Genomic DNA, 13,182 nt, shown 5'->3' on the forward strand with positions numbered 1-13,182 from the left:
AGTCGGGCCCCAGAAACTGAGGCATCCCAACACCGGAACCAGTATGCATCTGTTCTTGGCATGTAGAGCTGCAGATCTACACACTGTGCATAGATCGCCATTTGGTGTTGGGCCCGGATGTTTGCAGTTTTTCCTCTTGGAAAGTCTTTGGAAGTCACGAGGTATGTGGTGACTCCTTTGGATCGTATTGCGCATGGGATTCAGCTCCATACTCAGATTGTTTTTCGCCAGCAGGGAAATAGAGCGTAGTAATAAGCAGTGAATATGCCCATGTGTGCTGTATCTTAATAAGATAAACTGGAACAGATAACGGTAGCCGGGAAGGCGGGTGGCCGTGTGTAGATCTGCAGCTCTACATGCAAAGAACAGATGCATACTGGTAAGTAGTATTTGCCGTTCGAGGCATATCAGCTGCAGATTACACACTGTGCATAGATTATATAGCAGAACTCGCTCCTAGCGGCGGCCACCAGTATCCGTTGCAATGGTTTCAAACCATGTTTTGAGTACAGCCTGGCCCACACTAGCGTGTCGCTTAGTTTGCACATCTACACAATAGTGTTTAGTGAAAGTGTGCGGTGTAGAACATGTAGCTGCTCTGCAGAGATCATCTAAGGGCACGTTTCCTAAAAATGCCATGGAAGCCCCTATCTTACGTGTAGAGTGGGCTTTAGGGGGGAACAGTGAGCATACGTTTTGCTTTGTGGTAGCAAATCTGTATGCATTTGACAATCCACCTAGCTATTACAGATTTGGAGATGGGGTTGCCTTTGTGTGGTGGTGAGAAAGATACGAACAGTTGTTTGGTCTTACGAAAGGGTTGTGTTCTCTCGATGTAGTAGAGTAAGGCTCGTTTTACATCTAGTGTGTGGAGAGCTCTTTCTGCAATGGTCTGTGGCTGTGAATAGAATACGGGCAGTTCCACAGATTGGTTTAGATGAAAGGGAGAAATGACTTTAGGGAGGAATTTTAGATTAGTGTGGAGAACAACTTTGTTATGATGCCTTTGCAGAAAGGGTTCTTGAATGGTGAGTGCTTGTATCTCACTGACCCTTCTGAGGGAAGTAATGGCTACAAGAAAAGCAGTTTCCCACGTTAGGAATTGAAGTTCACCTTTGTGTAGAGGTTCAAATGGAGGCCCCATTAGTCTCGTGAGAACGATGTTTAGGTTCCACACAGGTGAGGGTGGCACTCTGGGGAGAATTATTCTTTTGAGGCCTTCCATGAAGGCTTTTATGGCAGGTACTCTGAAGAGTGATAGATGTTGTCTGTTTTGTAGATAGGCTGCTATGGCCGCAAGGTGCACTCTAATAGACGTGTAGGCTAGGTTGCATCTTTGTAGGTGTAGTAAATAGCCTATGATGTGTTGAATGGACACATCTAGGGGTTTGAAGTTATTGTTGTGACAATAGACCACCAAACGTTTCCACTTGGCTGCATAGCAAGCTCTAGTGGTAGATCGTTTAGCTTCTCTAATGACGTTCATACAGTCAGGGGGAAGATTTAGATAACCTAATTCTAGGATTTCAGGAGCCAGATCGCAAGGTTGAGCTGAGCTGGGTCCGGGTGCCTGATCTCTCCATGGTTCTGGGTTAAGAGGCGTGGAGAGAGGTGTAACTTTTGGTGCGGTACTACAGATAGTTCCAGCAGTGTGGTGTACCACGGTTGTCTGGCCCAAGTAGGAGCAACTAGGATGAGAGTTAGGGAGTGTTGCTGTAGTTTGCGCCCCACTAATGGAATGAGTGGGAGAGGCAGAAAGGCGTACGCAAATCTGCCTGACCAGTTCATCCATATCGCATTGCCTTTGGACAATGGGTGTGGATACCTGGCGGCAAAGTTTGGGCATTTGGCGTTTGTGGGTGGCGAAGAGGTCTATCTGTGGATGTCCCCACATTTGAAAGTACGGGTGAAGAACTTGTGGATGGAGTTCCCACTTGTGGATCTGTTGTGTTTGTCTGCTCAGCAGATCGGCCATAGTGTTTTGGACTCCTGGCACATGTTGGGCTAGGAGAAAGATTTTTTGGGGTATGGACCATCTCCATATGCTCTGTGCTAGCTGAGAGAGCTGCGGAGAGTGTGCCACCTTGTTTTTGTATATAGTACATGGCTGTCATGTTGTCCGTGCGGGTTAAGATGGCCTTGCCTGAGACGTGTTTGAAAGGCGATTAGGGCTAAGAATATAGCTAGTAACTCCAAATGGTTGATGTGGAGTAACTTTTGTTGAGGCATCCACCTGCCCTGCATGATGTGATGTAGTAGGTGAGCTCCCCAGCCAGAGAGAGACGCGTCCGTTGTCAGTACTACCTGAGGAACCGGTTCCAGGAACGGTCGCCCTTTGGAAAGGTTTTTAGTGGTCCACCACTGCAGAGCGCGATGGGCACTACCGTCTACCAAAACCAGATCTGTCAACTGACCCTGGGCCTGGTTCCATTGGCGCGCTAAGCAGTCTTGGAGAGGACGCATCTGGAGTCTTGCGTGAGGTACTATGAATATGCAAGAGGCCATCATTCCTACAAGTTGCATGAACACTCTAGCTGGAAGTGTGTGTTCCAGTTGACATTTGGCACGTAGAGCCTGAATGCTTGCTATCCTGGCAGGACTGGGATAGGCTAGAGCTTTTGAGGTGTCTATGGTGGCACCGAGGTATTGTTTTACGTGGGACGATTGCAGATGGGACTTTGTGTGGTTTACTGTGAAGCCCAGTTCATGAAGTAGTTGGATAGTGGCGTGAGTGTTGTACACACTGGTTGTGTGAGTTGACTTTTATGAGTCAGTCGTCTAGGTATGGGAAGACGTGGATGTGTTGTCTTCGCAGGTTTGCTGCCACTACAGCTAGGCACTTGGTAAACCCCCGTGGTGCTGTGGTGACTCCGAATGGGAGCACTTTGAATTGATAGTGTTGACCGTCCACTACAAATCTGAGAAACTTTGTGAGCTTTGTGAACGGGAATGTGGAAATAGGCGTCCTTGAGGTCTAGGGTGGCAGGAAGTCGTTCTGGGAGAGTAGGGGGAAGTACCTGCTGTTGTGTGACCATGTGGAAATGGTCTGAGTGTATGTAGTGGTTTAGGGGTCTGAGGTCCAGGATGGGCCTTCGAGTGTCGTCCCTTTTTGGTATGAGAAAATATAGGGAGTAAACTCCTATATTTTGTTGGTGGGCAGGAACTGGTTCTATTGCTCTCTTTTGTAGGAGGGAGATTACCTCCTTCTTTAGAAGTGACAAATGTTCCTATGACATTTGGGCGCTGTTTGGGTGGAATTAAGGGGGGGTAGATGTTAGTTTGAGGCAGTAGCCTGACTGAATTATTTGTGTTACCCATCTGAGTTGATGGTAGTCCAGGCAGGAAGGAAATTGTGGAGTCTGCCCCCGACCGGAGTGGGATGGTCTGTGGGGGGTGGAGGGAAGTCATTGGGCAGGGGTGGAGGCAGAGCGGGAGGTGTTAGTTTTGCCTCTGCCTTTATTGTTGTTACCCCTGTAGCCGCCTCTCTGGTAACCCCTAGTGAAGTTGTCTTGGGTAGGGGCCTTATAGGAAGTGGAGGCGCTGTCGGAGGAGTAGCCTCTGGAGTTGCATCTAAAGGAAGAGCGGCGAAAGAAGTGCCTGGGAGGTTGCGACTGCAAGGCTCCCATAGATTTTGCAGTGTCGGTGTCCTTTTTCATTTTTTCAAGGGCAGCGTCGACGTTGGGGCCAAACCGATGTTGCTCGTCAAAGGAGTGGTTGAGGATGGAACTCTGCACCTCGGGTTTGAACCCTGAAATTCGTAGCCAGGCATGCCTACGCAGGAGGACGCTGGTGTTAATTGCCCTAGAGGTAGTGTCAGATACATCGAGGGCGCAACGAATGGAGGTATTGGTGATTTTACCCTCCTGGATTATCTCGGCTCTATTCTTGTATCCGTCAGGAAGGTGTTGCATTATGGCTTCCAGTTCATCATAATGTGCCCCGTCATATCTTGCTAAGAGCGCTTGGGTGTTTGCAATGACCCATATGTTGGCAGCCTGGGATGCAGTTCGCTTGCGAGAGGCGTCCAGGAGTTTGGACTCCTTATTGGGTGGTGGGGCCTCACCTGTTGCCTAGAGTTTGCACGCTTCCTCGCATTTGAGACTACTAAGGAGTCTAGTGGGGCGGGGCCTCTGATGTAGGTGGGGTCTGTAGGGGCGGCCTTATACTTTCTCGATGCGAAAGTTGATGACCCTGGCCCTAACCGGGTCTTTAAAGACCCCCGGTGCGTGCTTGATAACCCCTTTAAGCATGGGCAGAATGAAAGTGGCCCTTTGTGTAGTGTCAAAAGTATCTAGGAGGAAGTCGTCCTCCACGGGGTCTGGATGGAGATCAACTCTGTGGTAGTGTGCAGCCCTATGGAGCAGCTGGTTAAACCCCATTGTGTCTTCAGGGGGGGGGGGGACGTTCTTGAAGGGTAAAGGTCGTCCTGCGGGACGTTAGGGACGTCGTCATCTTCCTCATCAAGGGAGGGTGTGGGAGAATGATGAGGAGGAGGAGGAGGTGGAGGAGGAGGAGGGGGGGGGGGGGGTTCAGGGGGGGGGGGGGTGAAGGCAGTCTCAAAGGGGAGGTAGCAAAGTCTCTTCTCTTTGGAGGTGGAGGCTTGTCCAGTTTTAGGGTCTTTGACAAGTGTTTTATTGTAGTGGATCGGGAGGAAATAGTTAATCTGTGGGGGGCCGATCCTTCGGCGCCGAAGCCGTAGGTTTTTTTTAAGCTTAGAGTCGGCATCGGTTCACTGTTTTGAACCGTGTGGCTTAGAAATGTCTGGTTGTTTCCTCGGTTCCGAGATGACTTTCGGCTTCGAGGTGTGGGTGTCGAGGGCCTTTGGTTTTTTGCTCGGCTCCGGGGATGGTGTCGGTACCGAGGAGCTAGTGCCAGTCTTCGGCACAGAGTGCTTCGGTGTGGAGCTCGGCGCAGAGGACATCTTTTTCGGTGCTGGTGCCGAGGAGTGTTTCTCTGCACAGAGGGCAGGCTGGCTCGAGTCCGAGCTGCCGGAAGGCTTGATGGGCTTCTTAACCGGGCCCGAAAGCGAGGTATGGGAAGCAGTGTCTTTGGTCGTGCCTAGGCCCGAGGGCGAAGGCGTGACCGAAGCCTTTTTTGATGTCGTCGAGGGTGGGGGTCGATGGTAGTACTCACGCCCCCTCTGTGCCGGAGTGATGTCCTCGACATCTGAGTCGGCTTCGGAGGCGCTGACTAGGTCCTCTTCGGTGTGCTGCTCTTCCGGAACGTCTACGCCTTCTCCGAAGAGGTCGTCTGGGATCGCAGCCGACGAGTGTGCCATTGTTTTCCTCGCCCGTCGGTCCCAAATAGTTTTCTTCGAACGGATTTGCAAGCCTGACAGTCTCTTGCCTCGTGTCCTGGGGAGAAGCAGAGGTTGCACACGTCATGGAGATCGGTGTGGGGAAACTTCGACCCACATTGAGGACACGTCTTAAATGGAGTCCTTTCCATCAGCCAGGACCGGAGCCCAGGTAGGCCCGAAGGCCTTCGTCGACGACCGGAATCGAAGACTTCGAATGATGAGTCTCGTCGAGTGTGGAGATCGCGATCGAAACAATACCGCGGAAAGGGAAGGATTGCGCGCCGATCAGAAGAACTGAAAACGGTTCGGAACCTGAGCGCGAAGAACACATCCGAGCCCGATGGCGGAAAAAAACAAGCATTGGCATAGCCAATAGGTCTCGCCTTTGGGACCTTATAAGTGTTTAGCCATGCAACAGTTGCATAACTAAATACTTATAAGGTCCCAAAAGCGAGACCTATTGGCTATGCAAAGCGGCCGTGAAAGTGATCACGATCAACATTAAAGCGGCCGTGGGGCCGCGAAACCGAAAGTAATCGCGGTAAAGCGCGGCGCGCATGCCCGCGCACATGCACTGTGGCTCTAGGCTGGCCTGGTAGCACTTTTTGGAGCCCTCTCAATAAGTCTCGCCAGACCAGCGCACGCGCTGGGTCAGGCGAGACCTAACAATCTGAGGATGGAGCCGAAGCCCATGCGCAATACAATCCAAAGGAGGAGTCACATACCTCGTGACTTCCAAAGACTTTCCAAGAAGAAAAACAACTACAAACATCCGGGCCCAACACCAGATGGCGATCTATGCACAGTGTGTAATCTGCAGCTCATATGCCTCGAACACAATGTTACAGATTGCAGTTAAGTACTCTTACTTTCCAAGGCCTTAGGACAACACAGGACAAGGTTCAAGACCAGGTATGTACTGCACCACCAGCAGCACTAGGGTAGCCGGGTGCAGAGGTCACTAGGCCCAAAGTTATCCAATGGGGGGGGGGGGGGGGGACGACGACTCAAAGTCAGTTTTTCAGATAGGTACCCACGTCTTAAGGCAAATGCCCCAGGGGCTGAAGTGAGCACGGGGGGGGGGGGGGGGGCCACAGAGCAGCACCAAAGCTGCACTACCAGCAGCACAGGGGTGGCCGGGGGCAAATCGGTTTGGGGCGCTCAATGCTATCCAATGGAGGTAGTCGGTTTTCGAAAGCGACATCAGCTTGAACCAGGAGGCTGGACGAAGGCGACTAATGGCTAGGCAGTTAAGGTGGAAAGCTGGGGGACAACGTTGGCTGAGCTACCCAAAGTCAGGGGGCTGAGGATGCAGGGGTGCCGTTTGGGGGAGGGTCGGGTTTCCTCCACTGGATCCTCAGGAACAAGGAACCTCACATTTACTACTTTCCTAAGTGAGTGATGTAAAAGAGAGCATGGCCACTAAACTATCACTTATACCACATGTAAATCAAGTAGCCGAACAAAGGATTTCACAGGAAGTCTTCAACAATTTTTCAATACCTAGAGTTCCTGCAGAAGATTCAAGCTTCTCAAACAAACACTCTCTGAACTAGACCAGGCCAACGGGCGTCACCTTCAAGGACCCTGTTTAATAAAGTGGGAGTCACACAGACCTCAAAATGCATCTGTCAACCTATAAATTGAGGCAGAATGACAATTGACCTTTCTGTAGCCAGGTAAAGGAACATGGACAGCTCACCCAGAAATCGAAGGGACTGGACCACTCCACTAAAAGACACCAAACTTCACCAAATAAGCTACTCTATTATTGACTGCCCCTGCTTTCAAAGACATAAACCAATGAATCCTTCCCTGTCCACATTACCAAACACTACTTTAATGCCTACACAAATAAGGAGTACTAACAACCACTTCTAATTCTATAAGATACATGGCTTTTTCATCAGTGAAAAATGAAAACACAGGTAAGCAGGTAAATCAGGGTGCACCTGTTTTCCAACGCTCCGCAACATTTCAAGCACAAGAACAGCGATGCAATCATCACCATGCTGGTTGTCACTGAACCGCAAACCCCTCAATCGACAACTCCTATATAGGCTTTACCATACATTTCCCAACCACATTTCCTCCGAAAGGGCACTCAAGAGCTAAAGATCACCACTGTGTCAGGGGTATTAGTCTTGTGCAAATGCACCAATATAATTACTATTTACCCAGCAAATCATCTCATTCACCATACAATTTCAATTTCAGTGTCCAGAGGGGATGCAACAGAGAATGAAAGTAGTAACCAGTGGCATTTTAGGAATTATAGCTTTCACAGTAGAGAATTTGCTAATTGAAACCAAAACTTTACCGCGGTAAAAAAACAACAGATGTAGAAAATTTGACTAGTGCCATAATCTTAACTGAATCTGGAATTAAAAAATGTATTCGATTGTTCTCTCAACCCAGCAATGATTCAAACACTGAGAACGTTTACAATAATAAACCACAATACCTTAGGTCTGGCTGGAGATGGTCTAGGCCTTTTTTTCACTTCGGTCCATGCTTCAGAGTCCAGATCTGGCAAACTTGCAGAAAGACCTTTTGGCATAGTTTTCAAGTTGCTAACCTCCTCAGGCTTCCTGGTGACAGGACTAGATGTACGTGGTGAACCAGGTAGAGATTCTAAAGTTATGAAATAAGGTGTAGATGAATATGCGGCTAATGGACGATTTGGCTCAAATATGTGAAAAGCCACTGGGTGTCTCAACACTCACCTGTTTCTTTCTGAAAACTTTGCTTAGGCACAAACTCTGGGCAATTAATGAGTTGTGAGAAGTCAGTCTGGACAGAATCAGACAAACCAGGACCTGGCAGGGGCCACTTGTCGGGGTGATCCTTCCTCCGAATTTTCAAATCTCTGATTTCTACCACTTTGCTGTCCTTCAAAGCCTAGAGACATTAAGAAGATGATATTGCCTGCAACAGTAGTATATTCAATAAAGTAATGCAAGTTTCATGCAAGATTAGCAATATTAACACCAAATTCCGCTCTCTAGTGAAGTCACGTACAACCAAACTTAAATATAAAAAGATTATTTGGGACATCACATGCAAGACCTGTGTCTGAATTAAGAGGCCACAGTGGTATGCATATGTGCTGAACATATGATTAGAATGACTAGTAACCAAGTTAGCTGGATGGGTGCTTGCAGTTTATAACAACCAGATACTCACAGGAGCAAAATAGCTTGCAGCACTAATACAAACTTGGCACTTAAATCATACATAATTGCAATCCCCAACCACAACTTGAAACCCATACCTAAGCAAGAGCCACACCAAAAAAGGCTTAGAGATGGTGGTATCAGACTTCACCTTGAGAATGAGCCCCATGTCGGTGGTAAGGGCTTGAACCCTGTGAAAACTTGCTATCAGGCTCATGGGCAGGAACCCTTCAGTGTCCATCTTACGCCGAAGAAAAAAATCCCGTTGAAGATTGTCCTCACTGAAGTAGTACTCACTGGTAAGAGAAAAATAACTGAAATTAACAAAAGAATCTTTTCACAATAAATAAAATCCAACAATTTAATTAAAAAAAATATATCCCAATAACAAGTCTAAGCAGGTCAGTAAATAACCATAGACAGTTTTTCATAAAACATTTCGGGCCAACTGATGCATATGTACACTGAAAATGGCATTTAGGTACATATTTGATGGAAAATAGGAGATAAAAAAGGTAAATTAAGGCTGCACACCAATACAAAAAACAAATGAAAGAAAAGTCATTGCACTGATATTCAAAGTAGATGCAAGTAAAAAGAAGGATAAGAAAATCTACAAAAAGCAAATCATTGAAATCGACAAACAGGATCTAAGCTTAGGGTATCTCGAACTTCTGGCGCTATCCAAGCAAAGCAACTATGCAGAATTATCAAGATAAAATTTCAAATATTGCAAGTTGGCGACAAAAGAAAGTCTCAAAGTACGATATTCAGTAAAACTTAAACGTTCATGTGCAAGTGGGATTTAAGATATCAGAACGGAAATCATATCAAGTAGGACATAAGTAAAGAGCTGTGCCTGGCAAAGGCAATTAGCCAGTGGCAGATCAAATGAACCTAGTGATCAGGAAAAAGGGGCAGAGGGTGCAGGACAGGGTTTTAAAAAGTAGCTGGGATGCAATACTAGCTCACACGAATTGGGTGGCCTTGTTGATGACAATGTTTGCATCTGTTTGTGATCGATTTTTGCGGATGTATCATGCAAAAACTGTCTTGTGCTGATTGCTCAGTTGGAAAATACAAAAAATAACCACACAAAAAAATGTAACAGTAGCTAGGACGAGTCAGGTCAGATAAACTTCAAAGTCTTAAAAACATTTTTAAACAAATCTTCGATTGAGGATTGTTAAAAATCCTCCCTGCTACTCATTTTCTGATCCTTTGCTTTCTGAACTTTCATGGGCTCACATTCCTCTTCGTAATATGGGTCCTTTCCAAAGTTAAAATTCTGCTGCCTGGAAGTAGGATTAAAATCATCTAAAAGCATTGGGCCATTCACAGAGGTGTTTGAGACCATTGCTAAAGCGGTTTAATGCCAGGTCCCTAAAAATCTCGGGTAAAAACACCAATGACAACCTCCGACTGAAACTTTGGCTCATATGATAAATGGGTAGAGCAGGACAATCTCCTAAAACATTGAAAATACTCCAGCAACTTTGGAACTTGGTCATTAAAACAATCCTACTTTCACTAACTGTGGGATTCCCCTCAGATCCTTTCAGACAGTACCAGAAAACAGGCAACAGCAAAGGCGAAGGCGAATATTTCTACAACTCGCCCAAAGCCCTGCCCGTACTGCCTCAGTGTTTCTATGTCTATTATTTAGCCAGAGAAAACACTCAATTCCAGACATCCAAAATTTTAAGGGAGACTGCTTGGGATCTTGTCTTGACACTGCATTTCCTAGGCATATCTTTAAATACCACAGAACCGGATGCCGCTTCAAATTCTGGTTCTGTGCCATGGCTATATGCACTAAATTTATAACCAAGAATACCTTTTATTTAGATGTAGGATTGTGGTACATTTTATCCCCCAAAAATTCCAACATAATTTTTAACATCTGAAATGATCATTTTAATCCGATTAGAAGAGAAACCTGTTATTTTGATGATCTCTGCATATATATCCACCACCATCTTGCTTATTTAACAAATAACTGCCAGCGGCACAGACTGCATCAGAAACAGGTTTCATTAGCCTGCTAATGGGAAACGGAATGGCTCCTAATGTGGAGGCACAGACATCACTAACTGCTCGTTACTAACAGGACAAGAAGAACTGAACCTTCACTAGGTGGCCTCACGTCCCATATTTGTCACAAATAAGACACAGTAAGATGGAAACAAGCTAGGAAAGAAAACAATTATTATGAAAAGCTCCATTACCAACATGAAAGAAAGGGGATTGTTTGGGGTGAATAAAAGTCCACCTCAAAGGATAAGGCCACCATCAGCTAGATGTCACAAATAGAATACAACTGTGCTCAGTCCCTAGTAACATGAGACACATCAGTCACTTAAATCAAAGGCAACGTGTTAAGTATTTAAGCAGTGCATATATAGAAGACATAAAACAAAATTCCACAACCAATTTTAAAATAAAGGAAACAAGCATTTGCAATGCAATCTGTCTTACCTTTGGGACCTTGTATTTATTTAGCTACGCAGCACATAAGCCTGGGTGCTGAAACATCTACTGTTCTTCAATATGGAGGAAAAATAAGCACCAAACTGTGTGACATGCCAGGTATGGGAACACATGGAGAGAAATGTTGCCTTTCAGCGGGAAATGGTATAGTCCAAAGCTGTTTAATATAAAATCAGGGCCTTCAGTGGTCATATCACTGAAAATACAAGATTTGAAATAAATATTGTCTACGGGTGCTTGTGGAAGACCATTTCTATGGACTGGAATCTAGAGAAAGCTAAAGTGATTCTGGTATTTTACTGACCTCTGCTGGTAGTTTTCTATCAAGACAGTTAAAAAGAGGTACTTGAACAGAAAAAAAAGTCTAAGCGGAAGCAGACAAGTCCTAAGGCTGATCTCCAGAGCCCACAAAGTACATACACATAAATATATACTAAATTATATCCAAGAGGTCTCGAATGCTCAACGTAAACAAGCATTTGCAATGCAATAGGTCTCGCATTATAAAAGTGTGAGCAGTTGGCATTGCTAATAATGCAACACTAGCTATTGGCATTGTAAATGATGCCATTTATTTATGTGTTTTATAAAATAAAAAAAAGACATTGTCATGAACAATGATAATAGCTGAAACCTTTGCAAATGCAAGACCTATTGCATTGCAAATGCTTGTTTCAGTACTGCAGGCTTTTTTAAAGTTTTAGTCACTACTCAAAATGAAATCCATTTTATCAGCGTTGCCAGTGCTCCTTTATGTTTAATGTCCTACATGAAACACAAAGTTCTAAGCAGATTGCTAAACAGCATCTCCAGCCCCGATCACAATGTCTCACTTCATGATGGACAGTGAACACCCTGTTTCTATGTAGCGCCAAGACGGGGTGAACTAAGGCACAGACTGAGGACTGTCAGCCTCCGAGGCTCAAAGCATTCCTTGCAACAGTCCGCTGTGTCAAGGTATTGCCATGTGTACAGCACACACTCTGCAACAGCAAGTGGTTTCAAAGTTGAGGGTGACTTCCCAAACTTTCGAGGTGTTCATCGTGTTTGGTAACAGTGTTTTTATGGTGACAGTCAAAAATAACTGCGCGCGGGGTCGGGTGAGGGGTCAGGTGAGGGGTCGTGGTCGTTTGAGATTGTGTGTGAGTGGTTGTGGTCGTTTGTGGTTTTGTGTGAGTGGTTGTGGTCGTTTGTGGTTGTGTGTGAGTGGTTTTGTGTGTGTGGTTGTGTGTGTGTGGTTGTGTGTGTGTGTGGTTGTGTGTGTGTGGTTGTGTGTGTGTGGTTGTGTGTGTGTGGTTGTGTGTGTGTGGTTGTGTGTGTGTGGTTTTGTGTGTGTGGTTGTGGGGATTGGGAGGGCAGAGGTAGGGAAGGAGAAAAAACGAGTTACTTACCTGTACACTATGGTTCTCCAGTATTATCTTTCATAGATTCACATGCTTGTATCTTCCCTGTCGTCATGGTGGGAGTCTCACAGTAACAGAATGACCACAGCAGTATTAGAAAAAACTGCATAGCAAAATCCCATAGGGAATAGTCTTATTTGGTAACCAAACCTCATCATTATTATTTGGTCCAAGACTCAACCAATCGGCTGCCAGCCCTGTCATCACACTCCCCAGCAGAGCCTTCCTGCCTCAGATTTCCAGCCCCGAGTGTGAGACTAGGATACATCTAGAGGTAATGATTCTGCCTGAGAAATGGGGTGGTGGGCGGGCCGCATGTTAATCTATGAAAGATAATACTGGAGAACCATAGTGTACAGGTAAGTAACTAGTTTTTTCTCCAGTATTCAATCTTTCATAGATTCACATGCTTGTATCAGAATAGCAAGCAGTCCTTATCCCAAACTGCATTTCCAGGATAGAACCCCCAATAGACAGTGGGCTCTGTTTCTTTGTATAGAATGTTAACATACATTACAGTTTTCAAAATATATCAGAAACTCATTAGTTGAGAAGATATATAAATATTTGTAATATGCAAATCAAAACATTTGCCTAAATATACATATAAATCTATATATCTATATATACACATCCAATTATATTATAATAAATTCCTTAATGAAATAGATGCCGTAGACCCGCCTGTCCCACTGCTGCATCTTTTTCCATGCTGTGTCCAGACAATAGTGTCTGGTGAAGGTGTGCGCATTTCTGCATGTCGCAGCTCTACAAATGTCCGGCAATGACACTCCTGCGAATAGAGCCGTAGAAG

The 13,182-nt window shown here is 45.8% G+C and overlaps 1 protein-coding gene across 4 annotated transcripts in view; it reads right to left on the reverse strand.

Moving 5' to 3' along the window:
• LARP1 (La ribonucleoprotein 1, translational regulator) overlaps window positions 1–13,182 on the reverse strand; it is a 938,019-nt gene that overhangs the window by 423,159 nt on the left and 501,678 nt on the right. For all 4 annotated transcript variants that reach the window (XM_085617634.1, XM_085617633.1, XM_085617636.1 and 1 more), the window contains exons 8-10: window positions 8,627–8,771; window positions 8,026–8,200; window positions 7,764–7,933 (exon numbers count right to left, since the gene is read on the reverse strand). In XM_085617634.1, coding sequence (XP_085473760.1) covers window positions 7,764–7,933; window positions 8,026–8,200; window positions 8,627–8,771 — 490 coding nt within the window. The remainder of the gene's footprint in view (window positions 1–7,763; window positions 7,934–8,025; window positions 8,201–8,626; window positions 8,772–13,182) is intronic.

This window comes from Triturus cristatus, chromosome 7 (genome assembly GCF_964204655.1).
Source record: "Triturus cristatus chromosome 7, aTriCri1.1, whole genome shotgun sequence".
Taxonomy (NCBI): Eukaryota; Metazoa; Chordata; class Amphibia; order Caudata; family Salamandridae; genus Triturus; species Triturus cristatus.